This window comes from Muntiacus reevesi, chromosome 1 (assembly GCF_963930625.1).
Source record: "Muntiacus reevesi chromosome 1, mMunRee1.1, whole genome shotgun sequence".
In the NCBI taxonomy this organism is placed as follows: Eukaryota; Metazoa; Chordata; class Mammalia; order Artiodactyla; family Cervidae; genus Muntiacus; species Muntiacus reevesi.
Genome location: NC_089249.1, coordinates 182,423,624 through 182,451,246, shown reverse-complemented (window position 1 = coordinate 182,451,246; position 27,623 = coordinate 182,423,624). Strand labels below are relative to the sequence as shown.

Below are 27,623 nucleotides of genomic sequence, written 5' to 3'. Positions count from 1 at the left end.
ATATTTTAAGATTTTGTTTGCTATTAAAATGTTAGTTGTAAGAGACATGGTATTAAGCTTATGCAGTTGGTGAGTTTCTAATGAGAAATTCAGCACCTTTACACACAGATTTTTTCTGTTTACATGTTGCATATAGTGTATAACACTGTATAAAGAGACAGAAAAACCTCACATTTATCCTACAAATGGCCAAAATCAGTATTTTGAATTGTGATTTATTTGTCTCAGGATATTTTAAAAAGTGACTGACAGGTATTAAAGTATTCCACATATTTATTACACAGTCAAAGCTTTTCCTTAAAATTAAATAACTGATAAGGACTAGATTAAAATTGAAGTTTTATCGTATTCATTACATTTACTAAGTCATTCTCAAGTGTGTATACAGTTGTCCCACACTATCTGTAGTGGACTGATTCCAGGACACTCCCTCCCCCCAACAGATACCAAAATCTGAAGATGATCAAGTCCCTTATGTAAAATGGCATAGAATTTGCATGTAACCTATGCACATCCTCTCATAAACTTTAAATCATCTGTAAATTACTTGAAATACCTAATACAGTGCAAATGCTTATGAAAATAGTTGCCAGTGTGTGGCAAATTCAAATTTTGTTTTTGGATATTTCTGAAAATTATTTTTTTAGTATTTTAAGTTTGCAGTTATTTGAACCAGTTGGATGTAGAACCCACAGATATGTGGGATCAATTTTATTCTAATGACCTTTGGTTTAAGGGTTTCACACATGCAAATCTACTTTGAAGGGGTCCTCTTCAATGTGAATTTTATAATGGTTCGTAAGGGAAGACCTCTGGCTGAAGAGTTTCCCGCATGCATTACATTCATAGGGTTTCTCTCCAGTATGAATTCTTTGATGTGCAATAAGTGATGAGCTCTGCCTAAAAGTTTTCCCACAGGTAATACACACAAAGGGTTTTTCTCCTGTATGAATCCTTTGATGTTGAAGAAGAGCTGCACTCTGCCCAAAAGATATCCCACATTCCAGACATCGATATGGTTTCTCTCCTGTGTGAATCCTGTGATGATTACTAAGGGATGAATTACACCTGAATGTTTTCCCACACTCATTACATTTATAGGGTCTTTCTCCAGTGTGCATTCTCTGATGTTGAATGAGAGCAGAACTTTGTCTGAAGGCTTTCCCACACACTTTACATTTACATGGTTTCTCTCCAGTATGAATTCGCTGATGAATAATGAGTGTTGAGTGGGAACTTAAGGCTTTACCACACTCATTACAATTATACAATTTCTCTCCAGTATGAATTATTCTATGCCTATTAAGTCGTGAAATAGAAGTGAAACCTTTTTCACATTCATTACATCTGTAAGGCTTTTCTCCGGTGTGAATTCTTTCATGTTGAATAAGAGATGCACTCTGACTGAAGGCTCTCCCACATTCACCACATTTAAAAGGTTTCTCTCCTGTGTGAATTCTCTGGTGGTAACGAAGGGATGAACTAGACTTAAAGGTGTTGCCACATTCGTTACATAAATAGGACTTCTTTCTTGAATGAATTCTCTGACATCCAGGAAGGTTGCAAGTGGCTGCCTTCCTTCCTGGGTTATATTTGTGGGGATTGTCTTGAGCATGAATTTTTTGATGTATAAAAAGGGCAGACCTTCTGCCAAAGGATTTACCACATTCTTTACATTTGTAGGATTTTTCCACAGTATGTATTTTTACGTGTTTATAAAGGGATGCACTATGGCTGAAGGCTTTCCCACACTCTTTACATATATAGGGTTTCTCTCCAGTATGAGTTCTTTGATGTTGAATAAGAGCTGAACTTTGGCTGAAGGCTTTCAAACATTCATCACATTGAAATAATTTCTCTCCAGAATGGTTTTTCTGATGTTTACGAAGGGATGACTTGTGAATGAAGGCTTTTTCACATATGTTACATTTATGGCGTTTCTCTGCTGTCTTTATTTTCGACTGGTTAAGTACATTTGAATCCTGCCTGAAGCTATTCCTTTGTATTTCATATTTTGAGGGTGTTTTTTCTCTAGCACTCCTCTGTTGCTTAACAAACACTGATTTCAGGCTGAAATTTTGGCCAAAGTCATTATTTTTATGGCTTCTTTCTGCAGTGAGGATTTTTGTATGGGTGACTGAAATTATTTGTAAACTTTCACTTTTGTCCTTCTGTTTCTTTATTCTGTCTTCATATATGCAGGGGTTTTCTGATATGAAATTCCATGGTTCATCCTTTTTGAGTGTTTTCCTTATTAGCCCCGAAAATGATGAGTCTTGAGTTTGAGTTGCCTTTGTGGTTTTACTGCTGTTACATTCTGAAAAAAATAAAAAAAGGAAGTGCCAATGATTCACATGATTAGCTGAGACTAAATGTATAGAAGGAATAAATATTAATGATATCTAAATAAGGCCTCAGTTTCTGGATAAAAAAATTAGGAAGTGGAAAAAATAGTAAAGTAACACTGTATATATAAAACAATAATGAGTGAGAGATGATGTATTAGGGTGAGTAAAATAAGGGATCCTCATTTAAAGAAGGTGAGCATATATGCATGACCAGGAGAATGGAGAGAAGGGATCAGAGGAGAAGTATGAACTGGGAAATGCAGTCTAGCACCCAAAGCATATGACAGGCTCATAAATTATCTCCACGACATCATTCTCATTTCTGTAATTATTTCTAATCTTGAGTATCTTCCCTACTTTTCGTACATGTCAAACTTCTCTGTAGCCTTCAGATTCAGTTCCAGTGTTAGCTTGTCTGTCACCCTTTCCTGACTCTGAGCCCCACCAATCTATTCCCCTTATTATACCACTTACCATAGTATACCATAATATGTATTTAAGGGAAAAAACTGAGTATATCTAGAGACAAGGAAAAAGCCTTAAAAAAATTCAGCGCCATTAATAATAAACACATGCAAGAAAACAGGAATTGAGGGATACTTCCTCAACAAGATAAAGTACATACACTTTAGTCCTAAAGTCAGTATCTTATTTAATGATGAAACTCTACAGACATTTCCACCATGATCAAGAACAAGGCAAGGATGTCAACTACCTTCAATTCTATTCAACATGGTACTAGATGTATTAACCAGTACAAGTATACAAGCAAAGTCTTTTGGCTTTGTGTATAAAGAGGCATAGGATGAGTAAAGAGAAAATTAAACTACTTTTATTTGCTGATGCTATTAATGCTACATCTAAAATTAAACCTCAGAGAATCAATGATAAAACTTGATCAGTGACACAGCAGGATATAAAATTAACATACTAAAATCAATAATCTTCATTTATACAAAAAATTTAGGGAAATAAATTCACAAGAAATATGAAAAACTTATATGAAGAGAAATTTAAAACAGTCTTGAATGTCATTAAAGTATACCTGAACCAATAGCAAAATCTCTCCTATTCATGGATAAAATGATTAAATATTATAAAAATATATAGGTATTAAATTGCATATGTGTGTGTGTGTATAGATAGATAGATAGATATTTTAACTCTTGCAGGATTTCTCAACTTCAGCTGACATTTTATGCTGGATAATTCTTTGTTTTTCAGTGATGGCCTGTGCAATAGTACCTACTCTTTTCACCACTCCTATCCTCTCTCAAGTTGTAACACTCAAAAATATTTCAAGACACTGAAGCACTGAAATGATAAAATCACCCCTGGTAGAGAACCAATGGTATGGATGAAATAAAAATGACAGTAAGTTAATAAATGTTGGAACTGGGTGATAGACACACAGGAATTTCTTATATTATTTTCTCTACTTTCATATATGTTTAAACTTTTCTATAATAAAGTAAAAATTAAATTTTCTTTTACTTTCTGTTAATTTCTTGCAAGAGGAGAGAGTAGGTTAATATTTTCCCCCTTTATACCATGTCAGGGAGAAATTAGAAAATGTTTATACATGAAGGAAAATGAAAACACAACTTACTAAAACTTATGGGGTGTAGTGAAAACAGTGCTAGGAAGAAAATTTAAAGAAGTACTTAAAAACATAATTTACTACTTAAGGAACCAGAAAAAACAAACTCAACCCAAAGCTAGCAGAAGGAAGGACATAATAAAGGTAAGAGCCTAGCCACATAAAATAGAAAAACAATAGAGAAAAATCAACAAATCCAAAATCAGTTATCTGAAAATACCTAGAAAATTGATAAGCCTTTAGTGAGACTAAGAATAAAAGGGAAAAGACACACATTACTAAAATCAGAAATGTGAGTGGTGACATTACCACAGATTAAAATAAAAAGGATTATAAGGAAAAACTATGGATAATTGTATGGCAAAAAACTGGAGAGCCTAGAAAATATGGACAAATTCATAGAAACAAAAAACCTACCCAAACTGAATTATGAAGTAGAAAATCTGAACAGATATATATCTAGAAAAGCAACTGAGTCAGTAATCAACACCTCCCAATAAAAATAATAATTACAAAAAACAGCTCTTACCAGATGGCTTTACTGCCTACCAAACATTAAAGGACTAACACCACTCCTTCTGAAATGCTTCCAAAAAACCAAAAGAGGCAGCAATGCTTTCTAACTTATTCTATGAAGCCAGCATTGCCCTGATAATAAAATCAGACAAAAACCCTACAAGAAAAGAAAGCTAAAGACCAATATTTGTTACATATATTGATCTTAAAATCCTCAATAAAGTACTAGAAAAGAGAATTCAGCACATTAAAATGATTATATGCCATGGCCAAATGACAGGCAAGAATGATTTAACATATGAAAACCAACTAAAGCAACACATCACATTAACAGAATGAAGACACAAAACCACACAGTCATCTCAAGTGATGTAGAAAAATGCACCTAACAAAATTCAAAATTCAACACCTTTTCATTAAAGAACAAAACTGGGACTAGAAGGAAACTACCCCAACACAATAAACACTATCCTTAAAGAACCCACAATTAACATCATATTCAACGGAAAAAGACTGTACTCTTTTCCTCTCAGATCAGGAATAAGATAAGGATGCCCACTTTTACCACTTCAACCCAGTATTGGAATTTCCAGCCAGAACAATCAGGCAAGAAAAATAGAGTATCTAAACTGGAAAGGAGTAAGTAAAATGATCTTAGTCACAGATGACATGGTCTTTTTCAAAATTTATTTTATTGAAGTACAGCTGACATATAATGGTGTGTTAATTTCTGCTGTACCACCGTAATTCAGTTATCAGATGATAAAGAATCTGCCTATAATGCGGGTTACCCAGGTTCGATCCCTGGGTTGGGAAGATCTCCTGGAGGAGGGCATGGCAACCCACTCCAGTATTCTTGCCTGGAGAATCCCCATGGTCAGAGGAGCCTGGCGGGCTACAGTCCATGGGGTTATGGAGTCGGACACAACAGCAACTAAGCGCACAGCACATACATATATTGGGTTGACCAAAAAGTTCGTTCAAATGTGTCTGTAACATCTTATGGAGAAACCCAAATTACCTTTTTGGCCAACCCAATATACACATTTTTTTTTCATATTCTTTTCCATTACTTATGGTTTACCACAGGATATTGAACATAGTTCCTTGTGTTTTACAGTAGGACTTTGTTGTTTGTCCACTCTGTATAATAGTTTGCAACAGATGACATGATCTTATATCATAAAATCTAAAGATTCAACAAAAGAACTGATAGAATACACAAACTCAGCAAAGTGGCAGGATAAAAAAATCTACACAAAATCAGTTGTGTTTTTATATTCTAACAATTAACAAGTCAAAATGGAAATAGAGAAAAGGATTTTATTTACTATAGCATCAAAAAGAATAAAATACTTAGGAATTAACTCAAAGGAAGTAAAAGATTAGTACACTGAAAACTACAAACACTGTATAAAGAAGACAAAGGTAAATGGGAAAACATCAAATATTTATAGATTATAAGATTTAATGTTGATAAGATGTCAATACTACCCAAAGTGATCTAGAGATTAAATGCAAGCCCCATGAAAATTCCAATGCCATTTTGGGGCAGAAATAGAAAAACTCATGTTAAAATTTATATGAAATCTCAAGAGACCCTGAAAAGTCAAAATAATTTTGAAAAAGAGGAACAAAGTTGGAATACTCATACTTCCCAATTTCAAAACTTATACAAAGTTACAGTATGGAAGCATTGTGGTACTGGCATAAAGGTACATATAGACCAACGGAACAGAATAGGAAGTCTGAAAACAAACCTTCGCATATGAGGGTAAGTGATTTTCGACAAGGGTGCCAAGACCATTCAATGGGGAAAAGATAGTTTTTTCAACAAATAGTGCTGGGAAAACTGGATATGCACGTGCAAAAAAAAAAAAAAAATGAAGTTGGACCTTTCATGTGTGTAACACCATAAACAAAATTTAACTCAAAATGAATATATGACTTAAATATAAGACCTAAAACTATAAAATTCTTAGAAGAAAATATAGGACAAAAGCCTCATGACTTAGGATTTACCATTGATTTCTGGAATAGAATACCAAAAACATAGGAAACAAAGGAAAAAAATAGACAAATAATTGTATTTCATCAAGATTAAAAGCTTCTGGGAGAATTCCTGGCAGTCCAGTGGTTAGGACTTGGCACTCTCACTACTGGGGCCTGGGTTCAATCCCTGGGTGGGGAACTAAGATTCCACAAGCTGAGCAGTGTGGCCAAAATAAACAAATAAAATCTTCTGTACATCAATGATGACATCAGCAGAATATAAAGGTAAGACTAGGAAAAAATTTTCTGATTATGTATCTGATAAAGGGTTAATATCCAAAATATATTAAGTATTCCTATAACTCAACAATAAGAAAAAAACAATTTAATTAAAAAATGCGCAAAGGACTTGAACAGACATTTCTCTATAGAAGGTATACCAGTGGACTCTAATAAGCACATGAAAAGATGCTCAACACGTTAGGAAATAAAAATCCAAACCACAATACTCTATTTCACATTTGTTATTATGGCTAACAAACATACATGTGTGTGTGTGTTTTAATTATATATAGAGAGAGACGGAAAGTAAACAAATGTTGGCAAGGATATGGAGAAACTGGAACCCTTCTGAACTGCACTGGTGATCATGCACCAGCTAGGAGAAAGAAAGCTCTGACTCAGTCTCTTTCAAAATCTCTGCTAATGCTTGAAACGTCAAAAATTTCAAATGTTCAATTGCCACCCCCATCATTCCAGTTTGGCTTTGAATGTAGCCACTTTACATGCCAACCTAAACACACTGTCATTCTCCCCTAAACAGACAGATGGAGTCTGTTGAACAGGTTGAATATGTCACACAATTAAGGAAATTTTGTGACCCATTCTGTGTCACTGAAATATGCTGCTAGTGGTGACCATTTTTCTAAAAAAAAAAAATCTCTGAAATGTCTCTCATAACTCAAAAACTGGCCAGATCAGTCTGGCCAGTGATCTACCTTTAGAAAGCATCTCACTTCTGTGTATAAGAGAGGACATATGTGCTCTGCATCCATCTCACAGAGCTGTGCAAACAGACATGAGTTAAAGGTATGTACTTTAATGTGGTTGATAATTTTAATCACACTCTGCAAAACGTTGTTAAGGAGATATTTTCCAGCTAGCCAGCATTTCTCTATGAATAACACAATGCGTAGACTCACATTCAGAAGTGACCTCTTTGACCCAAGTATATTACTTTGCCAACAAAGGTCCATCTAGTCAAAGCTATGAATTTTCCAGTAATCATGTATGGATGTGAGAGTTGGACTATAAACAAAGTTGAGTGCTGAATAATTGATGCTTTTGGACTGTGGTGTTGGAGAAGACTCTTGAGAGTCCCTTGGACTGCAAGGAGATCAAACCAGTCAGTCCTAAAGGAAATCAGTCTTGAATGTTCATTGGAAGGACTGATGCCGAACCTGAAACTCCAATGCTTTGGCCACCTTATGTGAAGAACTGACTCCCTGGAAAAGACACTGATACTGGGAAAGACTGAAGGCAGGAGGAGAAGGGGACAACAGAGGATGAATGGTTGGATGGCATCACTGAATCGATGAACATGAGTTTGAGCAAGCTCCAGGAGTTGGTGATGGACAGGGAAACCTGGTGTGCTGCAGTCCATGGGGTCGCAAAGAGGTAGACACGACTGGCCGACTGAACTGAACTGAATGAAACCAGAAAGCCATCTAGTGGCTTTCTGACCATCTAAAAATGGTCTAAAGACCATTATTATGGTCTCTGTGCAGTCAAACCGCTCTGCTAAGGATAATCTGTATTTGCACCACCCCCTCCCAGCAATAGCATCAACACCTCAGTTCCACATCAGATCAAGCATTAGATTCTCATAAAGAATGAGCAACCTAGATCCCTCGCATGTACAGTTCACAGTAGCACTCACACTATTATGAGAATCTCATGCCACTACTGATTTGACAGGAGTTAAAAGCTCAGTCATGGCAGCCACTCTGTCCATGCATATACAGACACAAAATGACCAATTCTGTTTTCCTGATATGAAATCATTCTTGAATAGTTCTGCAGCTGTGATGCTGGTTGCCAACCAAAGTGCACATAACATATCCTCCTGAAAAACAGATTGCATAAAAACAAGCACTGTTGCCCTGTTGTCAACATCGGTAGACTCATCAACCTGGATTGCGTACCAGTGACTCATTAATCCTCTGTAACAATTGTGCCTCAACATCCTCTGCTGTTTCATCCATTCGTCTAGTTACAGGGCTAGCCGAGAGAGGAACACGTGCCACCTTTTAACTGCGACCTCTCCTAAAAGTTCATGACAAATGAACTTTAGCAGCAGACAGGATCAACTCTTCACCAATAGTAAAGGACTTCTTACCTTTAGCAATGCAGTTAGCCCTAAGAATGATGCTCTCAGTGCAGACACATTTCATGAAGTGGTGGCCTTCAGTAATTTCTTCTGTTCTTCGTATTCACTTTTTGTTTTTCCTTTTGAAAAACTCCAGTCTTGCATTTTATTGCAGGGTGCTTGATCTTCCTGTGGTAAAGCAGTTTCGAAGGTTTCGAAACTTTGTTGGATAGCCAGTCATCACATATTATACAAAGTGGGCTTAGAGAATGTGACTCACCTATTTCAATAAACCTGTAATTTAAGTTGGACTCCTGGTATTCTATATAACTGGGTCTTTGCTGCTGTGTGCAGGCTTTCTCTAGTTGTGGAGACTGCAGGCTTCTCGTTGCAGAGACTTCTCTTGTTGCAGAGCATGGGCTCTGTAATGCAAAGGCTTCAGCAGTTGCAGCTCTTGGGTCCTGGAGCACAGGCTCAGAAGTCGTGGTACAAAGGTTTAGTTGCCCTGCAGCATGTGGGATCATCCCGGACCAGGGATCAAGCCAGTGTCCCCTGCACTGTAAGGTGAATTCTTAACCACTGGATCACCAAGGAAGCCCCATTTTCTTTTAAGTGCAGCTTTATTTTTGTTGGCAGTCTTAGAGCCTTCTGCTGTCTCATTATTGTATCTTTCCCCCTTTTCAAAGAAGCTCTCCAGTGATGTTTGTTTTTCACTCATTTTGGCAAGGGTTACTTTGTGGGTTTATCAAAACTGTGACTGAGACAAGTGTGCAATGAGGGAAAGAGGTGTGGATAGAAGTGATAGATAAAATAATGGACAGGCCATGCATGGCCTAAAATAAGTATAAGTTTCTGATTTAAAGCCCGCCACTAGATGCAGCTGTACAATTCAAGTACATCAATTCACTTGCCACTATAAAGCCTGCCACCAGATACATCTTAGTTGTCACTTGCCACTCACTGACAGGGTTTTTATATCAGTCTTCAAGCAATTGATTTATTATGGTCTCTGTGCAGTCAAACCTCTCTGCCAAGGATAATCTGAATTTGCACCCCCCCCCCCCCCAGCAAAAGCATCAACACCTCGGTTCCACATCCGATCAAGCATTAGATTCTCATAAAGAGTGAGTAAACTAGATCCCTCGCACGTACAGTTCACAGTAGCATTCATACTATTACGAGAATCTAAAGCCACTGCTAATCTGATAGGAGTTAAGAGCTCAGGTGGTAAATGTGAGCGATGGGGAGCTGTTATAAATACAGATGAAACTTCCCTCTCTCTCCTGCTGCTCACCTCCTGTCATGCAGCTTACCACTCACCTCCTGCTACCGGGACTCCTGCTCTGTAAGACACTAGGGATCCAGTAATGAAAAGAAATGTTTTGTTTCCTCCAGGAGCCTAGTTTGACATGAGAAACAAATTAATTCAATGTGCAATCACAGCAAATTGTGATGACTTCTACAAGGAAAACAAAAGATAGAAACAGAAGCAAATGTGTGCTTTAAATAGTATCCAAACTATCCTCAGATAGTGGAGGATATAGGCAGGAAAGATGTTCAGGCAATAGTTACAGTTTCCTAGGATTTTAGGGGATTAGTAGTTTGCTAGTGGAAATTTAAAAACTGAATCTTCCCTTTTGTCAAAATGGAAAGATATATGCTTTCCCACCCTTTTTCTTGGCATATTCTTTCAGAAAACTTTTATTTGTAAATCATTCCTTTATGCCTTTGATATGTATTTAAACTTGTAAAGCCTCTGTTAGCATTACAAACCAGCACTAAAAATTCTTGAGAGCTTGGGAACCATCTCTTTGAAATATAAACATCAAGAAAAATAGTGATACTATCTTCCTGTCCTAGTTAAAGTTTAGCCTAGTGCCTAGTTCCAAACTGGCACTATCTGCTCATCATAGGATACTAGAAGTTTTCTTATCACTAGGACAGATAGCCCAACTGCCTGGTGAATTTAGGGTAAATACAAAAGAATGTATAGCTGTGTTGTCGTCAGTCCCCTTGAAAGTGAAAGTGTTAGTCGCTCAGTCAAGTCGACTCTTTGTGACCCATGGACTGTAGCCTGCCAGGCTCCTTTGTTCATGGAATTTTCCAGGCAAAATTACTGGAGTGAGTTGCCATTCCCTTCTCCAGGGATCTTCCTAACCCAGGGATCAAGCCCAGGTCTCCCACATTACAGGCAGATTCTTTACCATCTGAGTCACCAGGATGAAGACAAATGACAATTAACCTCAAGAACATGTATTCTCAAGAATATGTAATTCTCAGCTACATTAAAAAAGGGTGGGTTTTTTTTCTGTTGTTGTGATTTCATCAGCAGGTCACCTATGCAGTCTAGTTTAATGCTTATTCAATAGTGACAGTGTTTTCCGTCTTTTGGAGAGATTTTTCTGGGTTGGCAGGAGATTTAACAAAATTTTCCTCAATATTATATGAAGGGATAAGCATGAGGGTTGAAGGCAGAATCAGTTATCTTTTTTTTTTTTTAACCCCAAATAGGTTTTTGGCCTTATTTTCTAAAGCATTCCCCTGATTTATCCAATAATCAGTCAGATTCAAAGTTATATCTTAACAAAAATGTGACTTTAATTGGCACTTTCACAAGACTTCTTGTGAACCAGAGGACTGAGAGAATTAAAATCAGTATGCTGGGAATTAAACATAACAGTATAATTATACATGGATGTAGTACTGCACATTTGTGAACACCCTCTGTCTTACTGAAAAAAGAAATGCTGGTCTAGACAATGGTTTTGGCAATGTCAATTTTAAAAACTTTTTATTATGGAAAAATTTCAATATATATGAAAGTAGAGAGAATTGCACAATGCTTCAAAAACCACCAACATTTCATATATAAGCTTCACTCCTCCTCCATCAGATGGGCTAAAGCAAATCCCAAACATATCATCTCATCTGAAAATATTTCCAAACGCATTTCTCAAAGGGCATTAAAAAAAAAGCAACAAAAAGCAAAACATCTCACAGCCAATGAAATTAACACTATTTACTAGTAGCATCTTATATACAGGCAGCATTTAATTTCCTATGTCAAAGTCTTTAACTATGTGGATCACAATAAACTGTGGAAAATTCTGAGAGATGGGAATACCAGACCACCTGACCTGCCTCTTGAGAAACCTGTATGCAGGTCAGGAAGCAACAGTTAAGAACTGGACATGGAAGAGGCTGGTTCCAAATAGGAAAAGGAGTATGTCAAGGTTGTATATTGTCACCCGGCTTATTTAACTTATATGCAGAGTACATCATGAGAAACGCTGGGCTGGATGAATCAAGATTGCTGGGAGAAATATCAATAACCTCAGATATGCAGATGACACCACCCTTATGGCAGAAAGTGATGAGCTAGAGAGCCTCTTGATGAAAGTGAAAGAGGAGAGTGAAAAAGTTGGTTTAAAGCTCAATATTTAGAAAACTAAGATCAAGGCATCTGGTCCCATCACTTCATGGCAAATAGATGGGAAACAGTGGAAACAATGGCTGACTTTATTTTTTGGGGCTCCAAAATCACTGCAGATGCTGACTACAGCCATGAAATTAAAAGGCACTTAACCTTGGAAGGAAAGTTATGATCAACCTAGACAGCATATTAAAAAGAGACATTACTTTGCCAACAAGGGTCTGTCTAGTCAAGGCTATGGTTTTTCCAGTGGTCATGTATGGATGTGAGAGTTGGACTGTGAAGAAAGCTGAGCTCTGAAGAATTGGTGCTTTTGAACTGTGGTGTTGGAGAAGACTCTTGAGAGTCCCTTGGACTGAAAGGAGATCCAACCAGTCCATCCTCAAGGAGATCAGTCCTGGGTGTTCATTGGAGGGACTGATGTTGAAGCTGAAACTCCAGTACTTGGGCCACCTGATGCGAAGAGCTGACTCATTTGAAAAAACCTTGATGCTGGGAAAGACTGAGGGCAGGAGGAGAAGGGGATGACAGAGGATGAGATGATTGGATGGCATCACTGACTCAATGGACATGGGTTTGGGTGGACTCTGGGAGTTGGTTATGGACAGGGAAGCCTGGTGTGCTACAGTCCATGGGGTCGCAAAGAGTCAGACATGATTGAGCGACTGAACTGAACTCATAAATTTTTTCAACTAGAAAACAAGGTTCACCTACCTTGGTTGGTATGACTCTTAAATCTTTTCTAATTATTAGGTTATAAATGTAATCTGTAATGTGGTGAAGTGAAGGTCATTTGCCATCCCAGAAAAACATCTTAACCTGATAAAGAGCATCCACAACAACCTAGAGCTAACATAACACTTGGGCTTCCCCAGTAGCTCAGTGGTAAAGAATCTGCCTGTCAGTGCAGGAGATGGAAGAGATGCTGACTTTATTGAAGCTGAAACTCCAATACTTTGGCCACCTCATGCGAAGAGTTGACTCATTAGAAAAGACCCTGATGTTGGAAGGGATTGGGGGCAGGAGTAGAAGGGGGAGACAGAGAATGAGATGGCTGGATGGCATCACCGACTTGATGGACATGAGTTTGAGTAGACTCCGGGAGTTGGTGATGGACAGGGAGGCCTGGTGTGCTGCGATTCATGGGGTCGCAAAGAGTCGGACACGACTGAGCAACTGAACTGAACTGAACTGAATGCTTTATACCTAAGATCTGGATCAAGGCAACCATGTCATTCTCATCACTTATAATCAGTATAGTACTGAAAGTCTACTTAGTACAATATGGTAAAAAAGTGATATAAAAGGTATACAAACTGGAAAGCAAGAAATAAAACTATCCCTATTTGTAGATAACAGTACAAAGAAAATTCCTCAGAATCTACAAAACATTTTCTAAAACTATAAGATGTTTAGGAAGGTCACAGGAAAAAGAAAAACACATAAAAATCAGTATTATATCTACATACTATGGACATACGGGCACTGAACTTATATTTACAATACCATTTATAATTACTCAAAAACACAAGTGTAAATGTAACAAAACATGTATAAGACTTGTATTATGAAAACTATGAAACGTTGATGAAAGAAATTAAATAAGAGCTAAATGGGGAATTCCGTGGTGGGTCCGTTGTTAGGACTCAGCACGTTCACTGCTGAGGGCTCAAGGGCCAGGGTTCAATCTCTGGGTGGGGAACTAAGATCTCTCAAATCATGTGGCATGGCCAAAACCAAAAACAAAATAGAACTAAATATATGGTAAGATAAACCATATTCACAGATTGGAAGATTCAGCCTAGTAAAGACCTCAATTGTCTCAAAATTTACTTGGTTTACTACAATATCTCTGCATGTAGATATAAATAAAATTATTCTAAAATTTACATGGAAAAGCAAAGAAACTAGAATACATAACGCAACTTCTGAAAGGAAGAATAAACTAGGAATAATCAACCTACCCAATATTAAAGCCTATACATAGCTACAGTAATCAAAACTTTGTGATGCAGGTAGAGGGAAAGACACACAGATCAGTGGAACAGCAGAGAACATCTAGAAAAAAAGTCACAAATGTGCTCAACTGCTTTTAGACAAAGGTGTAAAAGAACTGAGTGAAAGAAGATAGCTTATTCAACAAATAATGCTGGGACAACTGACTGTCCACTAGCAAAAATAATGAATCTTGACTGGATCCTACATCTAATACAAAAATAAACCCAAAAGAATTAAATCAATCATATAAATGTTCAGTGTAAAACTATAGAACTTTTAGAAAAAAACACAGAAGAAAATCTATAAGATCTAACGATAGGTAAAGAGTTCTTAGACTTGACAATGGAAGGACAATTCATAAAAGAGAGCATTGATGAACTGAAGCTCATCAAAATTAAAACTTTCATTCTTCAAGAGACACAGTTAAGAGGATGAAAGGAAACTAAAAGACTAGGAGAAAATATTTGCAAAGCACATATCCATCAAATGACTATGATCCAGAATGCATTAAAAAAACTCTCAAATCTCAACAGCAAAAAACCAAATAATACAATTGGAAAATGGACAAAAGATACAAACAGACATTTCACCAAAGAAGATATACAGATATCAAAAAAGCACACAAAAAATATGTGCAATGTCATTAGAACTTAGGAAGATGCAAGTTAAATTATAGGTATAATTGGGTCTCCTGCATTGCAGGCAGATTTTTTACCATCTGAGCCACCAGCGAAACCCTGTATATACCTATCAGAATGGCTAAAGTAAGAGTAGCAACAACACAAAATGTTGGCAAGGATATGTAGAAACTGAATCATTCATATGCTGCTGCATTGCTGGTAGAATATCAATTGGTACAGCCACTCTGGAAAACAATTTGTTTGTGTTTTCAAAACCTAAACATGCAACTACAACATGACCCAGCAATTATACTCCTGGACATTTATCACAGAGACATGAAAATTTTCTTTTGTACAAAAACCTGTACACAAATGTTTTTAGCCATGTTTGTTTTAATTGTCAGAAACTGGAGACAATCTATGTCCTTCAACAAGTGAATGGTTATATAACTGTGTATGTGTACTTTACAAAAAACTATTCAGCAATCAAAAGGAATGAAATATTGATACAAGAAACTACTTTAAATATTTCCCAGGGAATTATGCTGAGTGCAAAGAAAAATCCTAAAATGTAACATACTGTATGATCATTTAAATGACATTCTTGAAATGACAATTATATAGAAATGGGCTAGGAGTTACAAAAGAGAAAGAACAAGGGGAGGTGAGAAACAGGGAGAAGGAATCAGAGGAAAGTGGGTGTGTCTAAAAATGGGTAACAGGTAGGATCCATATGGGGGCAGAAGGAATTCTTCCATATCTTTACTGTATCAATATCTTATTTGCAGTCTTCTATTATAGTTCTGGAACTGGGTGAAGGACCAGTGGGATCTCGCTGTGCTACTGGGTTGGCCAAAAACTTTCAATACTTCTTATGTGAATCTATAATTATTTTAAAATGAAAGTTTTTTTTTTAAAAAGCAAAATTCCCTCTAAAGTAAAAACTCAAATTGGTATCAGTCCCCCAAATCTGATCTCCTAGTACCACTCTCTCAGTGAATGATATCATTGTCCATCCCTAAACAAGTCACAAGCCAAGCAGGCAACCTTGACAACTCACCATCCCTTATCTTCCATATTGAATCCATCTTTACGTCCTGCTGCATTTATCTCCTAAATATCTCTGAAACTGGTTTCCTTCTTTCTGTCTCCATCACCACTAGGCTAAGCAAGTCATTCATGCATTCATTAACTGGAAACTGATTTGGATCAGGCACTATTTTAGGTACTGGGGAAATAGGTACAAATGAAACAGACAACCCAGCATAAGGGAGTTTATAATTCCAAGAAAGAACAGATTATAAACAAATACTTACTATTTTGCAGTGGTAAGGACTCTGAGAGAAAGTAACACATGATGAGGGGATTAAAAAAGAAGGAAGAATGCTGCAAAGGGTGTGGAAGTAAGGGAACCCTCCTATACTGCTGGTGGAAATATAAATTGGTGCTGCCATTTGCAGCAACAGGAATGGACCTAGAGATTATCATACTAAGTCAAGTAAGTCAGAAAGAGAAAGTCAAATACCACATTATATCACTTGCATGTGGAATCTAAAATATGAAGCAAATAAACTTATCTGAGGCAGAGGAACCAGAGATCAAATTGCCAACATCTGCTGGATCACAGAAAAAGCAAGAGAATTTCAGAGAAACATGTTTCATTGACTATACTAAAGCCTTTGTGTGGATCCCAACAAACTGTGGAAAATTCTTCAAGAGATGGGAATACCAGACCACCTGACCTGCCTCCTGAGAAACCTGTTTGCAGGTCAAGAAGCAACAGTTAGAACCAGACATGGAACAATGGATTGGTTTCAAATTGAGAAAGGAGTATATCAAGGCTGTATACTGTCACCCTGCTTATTTAACGTATATGCAGAGTACATAATGCATAATGCTGGGTTGGATGAAGCACAAACTGGAATCAAGGTTGCCAGGAGAAATATCAATAACCTCAGATATGCAGATGATACCACCCTTATGGCAGAAAGTGAAGAGGAACTAAAGAGCCTCTTGATGAAGGTTATAGAGGAGAGTGAAAAAGTTGGTTTAAAACTCAACATCAAAAACTGAGATCATGGCATCTGGTCCCAGCGTTTCATGGCAAATAGATGGGGAAACAATAGAAATAGTGACAGACTTTATTTTCTGGCTCCAAAATCTCTCTGGACAGTTGTACTTTCATTCAATTCAATCCAACTAACGCTTAACTCAGAAAGGGCTCCTCGTGGATCAGAGGCTGCTAAGGTGAAGGGAAGGGTAACAATTCCTCCTTCTCTTCCTCTGATCTTTCATGCCAGGCTCAGCCCACAGCTGACAGTGGGACTGACGCCTCTCCTAACTTTCTACCGGTTCCCTACTGCCTGAGTTCTCTGTTTATTTTGTGGTCATCTTCAGCTGTTCCCACAACATTAGTATATTTCTCCCAAATGACAGTCACAAAGAGAGACGAGTGTGGTTCCGACCTCAAAAGATCTCACCTGGACGGGGAAGAAAGCACTCTCCTAAAGGTGTGGGCATCTTAGCAATCGAGACAGCCTGTCTCATAGCCCATCTGCTGGCCCCCAATTCCACATCTTGATGGGTCCACTGACTCATTGAGACCTGACGACAACCTGACAAGTCCTACCACATCTATGCCAGGTGGCTCCAGGCTGGTTGCAAGCTGATCCTTGCAGGATATAAGCCTGAGCCTGTGGGCCAGGCTACTTCAACTCCTCAGAGGCCGTGACCAGCTCTCAGGCACAGGCCAGGTCCCGTGATAGGGCCCCGGCTCAGCGGGATCTGGTCCCTCCCCCTTTCTCCCTGCTCCGACCTTTACACACCAGCTCCCTTTCTCTGGACTCACACACACCCTTCTGAACGCTTCTCACATCCCAGGATCCTTCCTTGGGAAGCATTGCCCCACACTGCCGCTCCTGATCCACATTCTCACACCTCCTGTGGCTCTTCCCCCAAGATCCCCACCAGAATCTGTCACTCCACACTCCTGTGTGCACTTAGTCTTCCCCTCAGCTGAGCTCTGCCAGGGCAGGACCTGCGTCCTTCTGTCCAAGGTTGCACTGCCGTTTATCAGGGGACAGGGAAGCAGTGGATGAGGGTTTGGACCTGGTTCTCCCAGAGCCCGAGCCTCCCCAGTTCAATAGCTGTCAGTCCCCAGTTTTCATGACAGCCGCCTCTGCCATTTCTCTCCTCTGGAGACCACTTCTCTGGTTCAATCACAGAATCTTCCTTCTTAACCCACCTCATGAACATGGAGGTTTCCTGGAACTCTGGCCTCTCCTTCATTCCCTCACCTGCTCAACTCAAGGCTTCAAATGCTTCCTTCACACTGATAGCTCCCTGACCTCCCTGCTGAGTTCCAACCCCCTAATCCTTCCATAACTGTCCACTGCTGACCTCTACCCACATTTCATTCACATCTCAAGTGAAACCCACCTCACACTGAACTCATCACATACCCTTAACAAAGGGGGCCTCCTCTTCCCTCCTGAACCCACTGCACACGCCTTCTTCCAGGTAATGTCTTGCCTACATTATGCAATAATCTCTAGAAGGTTCCCACCTCTATTTTTTTCTCAATTCAAATCTAAGCCCAACAATGTTTTCAAAGTGACTATTCTTATTAAATTCAAATTACATAATTAAGGACTTCATGAATATATTTTGTGAAAATTCTAATAAAATTAAATGTAAATAAGTCTCCTTTCATCATGCCCATTCTTGATCCCAATCCACATGTAACTAGTGTCCCCTGACCTTTTTTTAAGCACTTAAGCACATAGTATGCATGTAGACAAACATGTATAACACCAGGGGCTTTCCTGGTGGCTCAGCTGGTATAAAAAATCCTGCAATGTGGGAGACCGGGGTTCGATCCGTGGGTAGGTAGTATTCTGGCCTGGAGAATCCCATGGATTGTATACCCATGGGGTCACAAACAGCTGGACATGACTGAGCTACTTTCACATGCATGCATGTAGACAAACACCATGTAAATTTCTGTACATGTAAATGGTGACATGCTATAATCATGCTCTGTAACTTGCTCTAGTCTCTCACAGGCCACACCAGTACTCCTTTCTAACTGTGGTGCTGTGTGCCAACACAGCGACCCGCCTCAGGACGTTTAAAGTGTCTCAGACTCAGACCAACTTTTCCAAAATATCAAGGACCATATAATTCTTCAGCTTAAACTCTTGAATTGGGGTTTCTCTGGTGGCTCAGCGGTAAAGAACCAGCCTGCCAATGCAGGAGACACAGGTTCAGTCCCTGATCCAGGATGATCCCACAGGCCAAGGAGCAACTTGGCCCGTGAGCCCCAACTGCTGAGCCTGTGCTCCAGAGCCCGGGAGCCACAGCAAGAGAAGCCACTGCAGTGAGAAGCCCGAGCACCGCAATCAGACAGCAACCCACAGCAGCAAAGACCCAGCCCAGCCAACAAGTGAGGCCCAAATAAATAAAACTATCAAAAGCTTCTCAAATTATTTCCAGTCAACCAGAGACAGTTCTCATCTTCAAGAAACTGTGCCAACGCACCCATAGTGTGGCCCCCACCCGGCTTTCCAATCTATTTCCTTTCTTATCTCTTTCCTTTCCGATAACCCTGCCCTTTAGTCAGAATGAAACAGCCCCAGTTCCTTAAATACACTAAATCTGCTGAATGAATACATGAAAATGTCGTCCTCCTCTGAAACAGGAAAGAATAAGAAAAAAGATCCTGAAAGATTTCTCCTGTGAAGTAATTGTAAGAGAAAAAGAGGATGCTTGTGACTGGGGGCCTTAGCATTCCTTCTCCATCATTTCTTGAGGACTGAGAACCTGGAGAAAATTCACTGACCAACATCTCCAAGTCACACATCCACTTGTTTACCAGACTGCTGCTTGCAGAGATTCCCCACTCACTCACCTAGAGAGGAACCTTCAGGGCCTTCTTCCTCTACCTTCCAGGGATCTTCTCCTTGCTGCAACAGGGCGATCACTTCAGGTTTGGAAAATGGGAATCCTGCTCACAGAAAAAATAAAAAAGACAAAAAAATAAAAACAACAACAAACTCAGTCTTGACACAAAGTAACTGGTTCTGAGCAGAAACTTAGAGGATGATACAAAGAGCTTCTGTGGGGTGCTCAAGCTATGCCCCTATGATGTAAAGGGGTGGGTTAGGGAAAAAGCAAGGGACTTGTAGAACCTACCAATGGAATAATTAGTTACATGTGAGGGAAACACAATGAACATGCAGCCCTGAAATAGGGTACCATTAGCTTTCTCTAGAAAAAGAAATATGTGAGATGTCTGGACTAGTATCTATAAACAGGTATCTATGGAAAGGATTATGTAACAGCTTGTTTAAAATGAGAAAACACTATCTAGCTCCCTTTAAAAATATGGATTATATGGTGTTCATCTGGCTGGAAAAGAAAACTGGGAAAGGCAAATGGTGGGTCAAATAATGGGGCTGAAGGATGCTCTCTGCTTAGAAATGAGCATGAACACATCATAGTGGGAATGGCCTGAACTATGAGCGAATTTCTAATGTGCAGTTCTGTAGACTGTCCCATCCATGAGGCATGAGGCATCCATGCTTATGAGGAAGAAAAAATTTTCAGATTTATTTTTGGAGATCCAATTTGTACAGAGATAAGGCAAAATTCAGCTGAAATTTTGATGATCCATGGCTTTTATCCAGGGAATTGGGTGCTGAGTTATCCCAATTTCTGATCAGAGGAAATTTCCTTACCCAATGAGACAAGGTTACTATAGTTCTCCAGCATCACATCTTGGTACAAGTTTCTCTGAGAAGGAGCCAGCTTTCTCCACTCATCCCGTGTAAAGAGCACAGCCACATCTTCGAACGTCACTGACACCTGTAGAGACAAGTATCCTAGCTCACCCAGGACCACCCATCACACAGGGTGAAGGCAGCAGCAATGGGAAGTAGTCAGGCTACCATGAAATGCTTTTATCTTATTCTAGATTCTGAAAGGTTCAAGTCACTTGTTTAATGAACACTTGATTTGTGACAAATATATACTGAGTAGCATGAAGTCTGAACCATGCCCTGTGTTAACCACAGAGATCTGTGGAGGTATTAAGGCCATTAGTAGTAATTTTCATTAGAATAATCTTTCTTAAGGCAATTCAATAAAACATATTAAGAGCTTTAAAATGTTTATACTCTTTAACCCTCCAAATTACTGCATTTGTTTGATAATGAACCGTGCAAAAAAATGCACACACAAGGACATTTATTATGGTGTTAGTAAGAGCAAAGAAATGGAAACAACCTAAGTAATCATTGACAGAGGCTGGGTTAAATAATTTAAGGCATTATCTGTGTGCTCTCTGAAGCCTGAGGACAATAGTGGCAATTAAAATAGCTATCATTTATTGAATGCTTTCTTCAGGCCAAGTACTATTCTTACAGCTTTATATTAACCTTTAGTGTAAATCTTTTATTTTATCTTCATGACAACCTTGCGAAGAAGTTACTCTTAGTATCCTTATTTTACACAGGAGAACTCACAGAGAGGGGAAGACATCTGTCTAAAATCATAAAGCCGGTCAGTGGTAGTGCTGGGATTCCAATTTCAGGTGCATGGCTAAGGCTCCATTCTTAACCACTCTGTAAAAGGCCTCTCAAAATCTACCAAATAATTAGTAAATAATTGAAATACTGCATACAATGTACTTAAAACTGTACCAAGCTTAAAGGTTCAGATGTTACCTATTATCACATCAATATAAAGCAGTATGCAATCATTAAAACTGATGGTATAAGTCAACAATGTTGACTTAAAAAGACATTCATGATAATGTTAAGTACAAAAAGCACGTTATGTATCAGTATGTATAGTTTGTTCCCATTTTTGAAAAAAAAATTAAATATGTACATAGAAAATGATGCTGAGAGAGACATAACAAATGGCTCACAGCAGTTATCTCCAGATGGTGGGGTTTTTTTTGCATATATGGAAAAAATATATACACAAATACACACACACACATCTATGTACATATGTACATATACAAGCATATATACATATACACATATATATGTGCATATTTTATTCTATGTAAAGTTTTTTGCCACAATTATGCAACATTTTTATGGTAAGATGAGGTATTAAATTAATATTGGTGAGGAATACAAGAAATGATCTTTGCTGTCAAAAAATTTACAATCTAACTAACAGACAAGAAAAGTACATGAATTTGAACAATAAAAGAAAATGTGTAGCTGAATATGACCACACATCATTTTCTATTAATCCTTATTTTAGAGACGAGGAACACAAGATCCAGGGCAGTTAGGATTCCAAGTCACATACTTTATTAATGGCAGAGACAGGATGATAACTAGTCTCTTTTTAACACAGCACTTGGTATATTCTCTCTCTGATCCTAAAACATCCCATCACTGAGTTTTACATACAAGTCCATGCAGCAGGTGAGGTTAGGGAGGAATGTTATTTAGGGACGGAGAAGATTCTGGGCAAGAGAGCAGCTTGACTTTGTTGGAAAGGAATGTGAAAACCAAGCAGCTCAAATAATCAGAGGCAGGTCCTAGACATTGCCTCAGAAGAGCAATCACCACATTTCGTGGCTTCAAATGACATGCAACATCACATAGCAAAAGGCTCCGGTAACACAGGGTCTGGGCCTACTCTGCATTCTGAGAAATGCACCAGAGGAACGGCTGGACAATAACTAGCATAAACTGAGAGGCCAGACATACCTGGGTTTGATTTCGGGTCACTTGACTTCTTTGAGCCTCAGTTCCCTCATATGTAAAATGGGGTAATAACTGCTGCACTGTTATGACAGTGAGGACAAAGGTAAAGCCCTTGGGACATTCCCTAGCAAAATTAACTATCAATACTATTGTTAGACGAAAATAAGTAAAAATTGACAGTGTTTTCTGGGTCTGAAAAACACTGTACAGTAGTTTCTATCTACCAACAATAATAGTATCATGGACTAGAATGATACTGTTCAGCTACTACAACTGGTGCCCAGCCCTGATTAAAACACTTTTCATGCTGTAATTTCATGTGATCCTCTCATCTACCCTATGAGGTAGGCACGGTTGTTATTCTCATTCTACAGCTGAGGAAACTGAGGCAGAGAGAGATGCAGATACCTAAGGCCTATAAATGGCAACAGAAGATATGGGTTCAAACCTGCTTGTCTGGCTTGAGAGCCCCACTTCTAATTGTATACCCTGTATACCTTGACTCTCCACTACTGATATCCCACAAAATCCTCCCTGCGACTTCCTGAGGAGTCTTCTCCCTGCTCTTGAAGTCAAGAGACCTCTCCATTTATGTTCTCTCTAACATGGTTAACCTGGATGGGGGCCCCACCATCATTTCCACAGAATGAAGATCAAAATAGTAGGTCAAGATCAGCTTTCAAGAGAGTGATAGAAGCGAGATACATGATCCAGAAAGTTAAAAGGGAGAAAAAAACCAAACAACTATGGATTGGGAAAAACCTGGGAAAGATAGCATGAGGATTCTCAGGGGTGGAAAGAAAAAGAAAAGCGTTCTGGCCAAGGGCAGGGAGAGGGACAGGAATGAGCAAAGGGGCCAGGCCAGAAAGCAACTCTGCCAAGTGTGCACGTTTCTTTGTTCTGACCTCAAGTGACACAAGACGTGTGGCATCTTACCCGTCTAATTAGTAATCACATGGTGAGCTGAGATTAACGAATAAAAGTGTCTACCAGGAAAACAAAAGAGAAACACTAGATATGGACTGCAAGGTTGGAAGTGAACATTCCCTATGGAATCCACCATCCACCTCTGTGGGCCAGCTCTTCAAAGAGAAAAGGATATGGGCTCCAAATCCTGGGGAAGATGGTATTAGGGGGAGAACTCCAGTTTGCAGATAAAAAAACAAATATATTTGTAAGACTTGAGAGGGCAATGAACTCACCTGAGACCTTGTTTCCCTCTGTTCAGCAGCCATATCCTCTTTCTGAGCAGTTTCCCTTGAGGATGGGTGAAGTCTCTGGAAGTCAGATCTGAGAGAAGAAAAAGGGAGCCAGGAGGAAGCCCCTCTCTCTCCACCCCTCAGAATCAGCAGCTCTGAAACCTTTACATTCCCTGAGAATGATACTACGTGCCCTCAGAGAAGGAAGTCAGGACCTCGGAATAGACAGCACCAGAGAAAAGGGTTGGGTCATCTTGTTCCAGGCCCAACTCTCTCCCTGATTCAGAGGAAAAGGTCCTAGGACTCTATCAGCAGCAGTAGCAGCTCCTTGAGCCTCACCAAGTGTCAGGCGCTACCTGCATCATTGAGCACAGTTGGCACTGACAGCCCCCCCACCCCCCATTTTATAGATCAGGAAACTGAGGGCAGAGTGGGAGCAACTTACCCCAGTCCACACAGCCAAAGGAGGGTGGTACCAGGATTCCAACCACAGCTGGCTCCAGAGCACATGCTTTAACCTCCCTGCATGCACGTGACAACTTTTCTCCATCCAAGTCTTCCCACCCAACTCCTCCCCCTCCTGTTAAGGAAACAATTTCCAGATTTTTCTAGAAAACCTGCTTCCGGAAGGGAACACACCAGTTCTCCTAAAGCGGGGAGCAGGCTTGAGGGAGGAGGCACAGACAACCAAAGACCGGGATTCCAGTCCTGATTCTGCCACTGGGGGAAACCAGTGACTCACTTCTCACGCGAAACAAGCCTTTCACTGAGGAAGGCAGTGGCGATGTGAGGGGGAGGAAATAATCTTCACATTCACTACCGGCCCGGAGCAAATTAGAACGCCCCAGGAGCCGGGCAGGCAGCTCGCTGGGAACAGGTCGGGAGAAAGCAGCAGGGTGGCAGAACCCGGCGAATGGGGAGGAAGTGCCCGACTTGCGGCGTTCAGGGCACATCTGTGGGAGGCGGTGGCGCCAAGAAAACAGAGGCGGTGGTGCCCCGCCCACGGCCCGCCGGCACCAACGAAGAACCCGCTCTGGCCTCTTGGGCCTCTGCCCCGCGCCCCAACGCAGCATCCTCCCGAGGCCCGGTCCTCCCTCCAGCATCCCGCAGACCCTCCGCCGCTCACCTCGCCCAGGCCTCCGGGGGTTCCGCGGGCAGCAAGTGGTATGCTCCGGAACTGCCACGGTCAGACAGCTGCTTCAGGTAGGGACTTGTCCGAGGTGCTGCCTGGGTCGACCTCACGCCGGGAGGCCTTTCACGCCAGCGGCAAAACCCACGCAGGTCCGGGACCCTCAGGGGCTATCGCTATCCCCTCTGGGAAATGTAGTCCGCACCAGTACCCAAGGATTCTGGGAAGTGTAGTTCTTCCTAACTGTCTGCCAGGAGAGGCCGGGCTGAGTCTGTCCCATGCCCAGATGTATTCTGAGCTAGTGCTGGTGCTTCCTGGGCCGCTGGGTCGTGGGTTCCTGGTTCTTCCGAGAGGAAACCGTTTTGCCAGGATAGTATCCTGTAGCTCTGCATCTTTGTAAATGATAGTAAGGCAAGTAGACAACTGACAAGAGCAAACCTATTTTCTCTTAAGTCTTTCAACAAGTATATTGAGCACCTGTTGGAGATAAGCCCTATCTTGATGAGCAAAACAGAGATCATTGCTCTGGAGAACTTTTTTCTGGGTCAGGGGTTGGGGAAGGAGGTGTTGGAGGAAGGAAACCCCCTCCAGGGCCCAAAAGAGGGCTCTTGTCTAACACTCCTTGTGTCCAAGGAGACACACATGCTGACAAAGCAAGAGACTTTATTGGAAAAAGTACCCTGACCCCATCTCTCAGCCCCCCAGAGAGCAGTAGGGTAAGGGAACCCAGGAGAACTGCTCTGCCACATGGCTCACAGTCTCAGGCATTATAGTGGGATGCGGGATTACTTTCCAGGTTATCTTTGGCCAATTATTCTGACTCAAGAGTCCTTCCTGGTGGTACACATGTTGTTCAGCCAAGATGGATACCAGGGAAAAGGATTCTGGGAGATGATCGGACATGTGGTGTTTCCTTTTGACCTTTCCCGAACTCTTCTGGTTGGTGGTGGCTTATTAGTTCCTGTTCTTTACTAGCACCTCCTCCTGTCATGAAATAACTCATGCAAATAGTTACTATGGTGCCTGGCCAAGGTGGGCGATTTCAGTCAGTGTGCTTTCCCTAACAGAGAGATTGAGCAGAGAAGAAGTCATGAACAAAATTATACAGCATTTTAGAAAATAAACATTATGGGGAAAAGCAAAAGAAAAGAAAGGTAGGAAGAATCTGCAACAGGTATGGAGGCAGGTTGCAGCAAGCAATAGGGTCACAAATACCACCATTTGTTAATACAGCAGGAAACAATCTTGATAAGGTAGAATAAGTATCCTTCCATAAGTTCTTTTTTAAATTTATTTTTTAATTGAAGGATAATTACTTTACAAAACCTCGTTGTTTTCTGTCAAACCTCAGCATGAATCAGTCATAAGTATATGTATATCCCCTCCCTTTTGAACCTCCCTCCCATCTCCCTCCCCACCCCACCCCTTAGGTTGATACAGAGCCACTATTTGAGTTTCCTGAGTCATACAGCAAATTCTTGTTGGCTATCTATTTTACATACGGTAATATAAGTTTCCATGTTACTCTTTCCATACCCTCTCCTCCCCTCTCACCATGTCTATAAGTCTATTCTCTGTGTTTGTTTCTCCACTGCTTCCCTGTAAGTAAATTCTTCAGAACCATTTTTCTAGATTCCATATATGTGCATTAGAATATATTTATCGTTCTCTTTCTGACTCACTTCACTGTGTATAATAGGTTCAAGGTCATCCACCTCGTCAGAACTGACTCAAATGCGTTCCTTTTTATGGCTGAGTAATATGCCATTGTGTATATGTACCACTACTTCTTTATCCATTCATCTGTTGATGGGCATCTAGGTTGCTTCCATGTTTGAGCTATTGTAAATAGTGCTGCAAGGAGCAATGGGATACATGTGTCTTTTTCAACCTTGGTTTCCTCAGGGTATATGCCTAGGAATGGGATTGCTGCGTCATATGGTGGTTTTAATCCTAGTTTTAAAAGGAATCTCCATACCATCTTCCATAGTAGCTTCTGTAAGTTCCTGTTCAACTGTCTTGGCTATGCTCAACTCAAATGAATAATAGTCATCATGACAACTTAGAAATAAAAATGCTGAGACTTTGATGGGATTCTTTGAATCCTTAAATCTACTTGGGTGGGAAAAAATATTACCTAACATTATTGATTTTAATAGTCCATTACCATGGTATATCTCTCCTTTTATTTTGGTCTTATTTAGGTCTCCCTATATTTAGGTCTCCATGTATTTTCTTCATGGCAGTATTGCATATTTTTGAGAGTTTTATCTGAGGATGTTACATACTTTTTGACCCACTCATAGATGACAGCCTTGTCGTGGTGAAGGGGTTTGGATAACTCAGCGAAGCTATGAGCCATGCTGGGCAGGGTCACTGAAGACCGATGGGTCATAGTGGAAAGTTCTGACAAAACATGGTCCACTGGAGGAGGACATGACAACCCACTCCAGTACTCTTGCCAAGAGAACCCTATGAACAGTATGAAAAGGAAAAAAAGATTTAACACCAGAAAATGGGCCCCACGGGTCAGAAGGTGTCCAGTATACTACTGGGAAAGAGCAGAGGGCAGTTACTAATAACTCCAGAAAGAATGAAGCAGCAGGGTCAGAGAAAATAAGACTCAGCTGTGGATGTGATGAAAGTAAAGTCCAATGCTGTAAAGAACAATATTGCATAGAAACCAG

General features: G+C 40.0%; 1 protein-coding gene across 5 annotated transcripts; it reads right to left on the bottom strand.

Moving 5' to 3' along the window:
- On the bottom strand, positions 1–25,110 carry LOC136155523 (zinc finger protein 354B-like). 5 transcript variants are annotated; one of them, XM_065917328.1, is made up of 6 exons: positions 24,934–25,110; positions 24,253–24,387; positions 23,811–23,898; positions 20,614–20,740; positions 19,785–19,880; positions 4–2,317 (listed from the first exon to the last, which is right to left on the bottom strand). In XM_065917328.1, exons 2-6 carry the CDS (start codon positions 24,315–24,317, stop codon positions 741–743), a joined length of 1,953 nt encoding a protein of 650 aa, XP_065773400.1. In that variant the 5' UTR covers positions 24,318–24,387; positions 24,934–25,110; the 3' UTR covers positions 4–740. The 5 variants fall into 5 exon arrangements, with proteins under 5 accessions (XP_065773404.1, XP_065773405.1, XP_065773400.1 ...); XM_065917329.1 differs by having other exon boundaries at positions 24,253–24,329; XM_065917331.1 differs by lacking the exon at positions 24,253–24,387.
- Between the last annotated feature and the right edge of the window lie 2,513 nt (positions 25,111–27,623).

Coding starts and splice junctions, on each gene's coding strand:
- LOC136155523 (XM_065917328.1), bottom strand. CDS start 24,317: ATGTGCTCTGGAGCCAGCTGTGGTTGGAATCCTGGTACCACCCTCCTT. Junction 23,899..24,252: donor CTTTGGCTGTGTGGACTGGG/GTAAGTTGCTCC, acceptor TTCTTCTCTCAG/ATCTGACTTCCAGAGACTTC. Junction 20,741..23,810: donor AGAGGGAAACAAGGTCTCAG/GTGAGTTCATTG, acceptor TTGTCTCTACAG/GTGTCAGTGACGTTCGAAGA.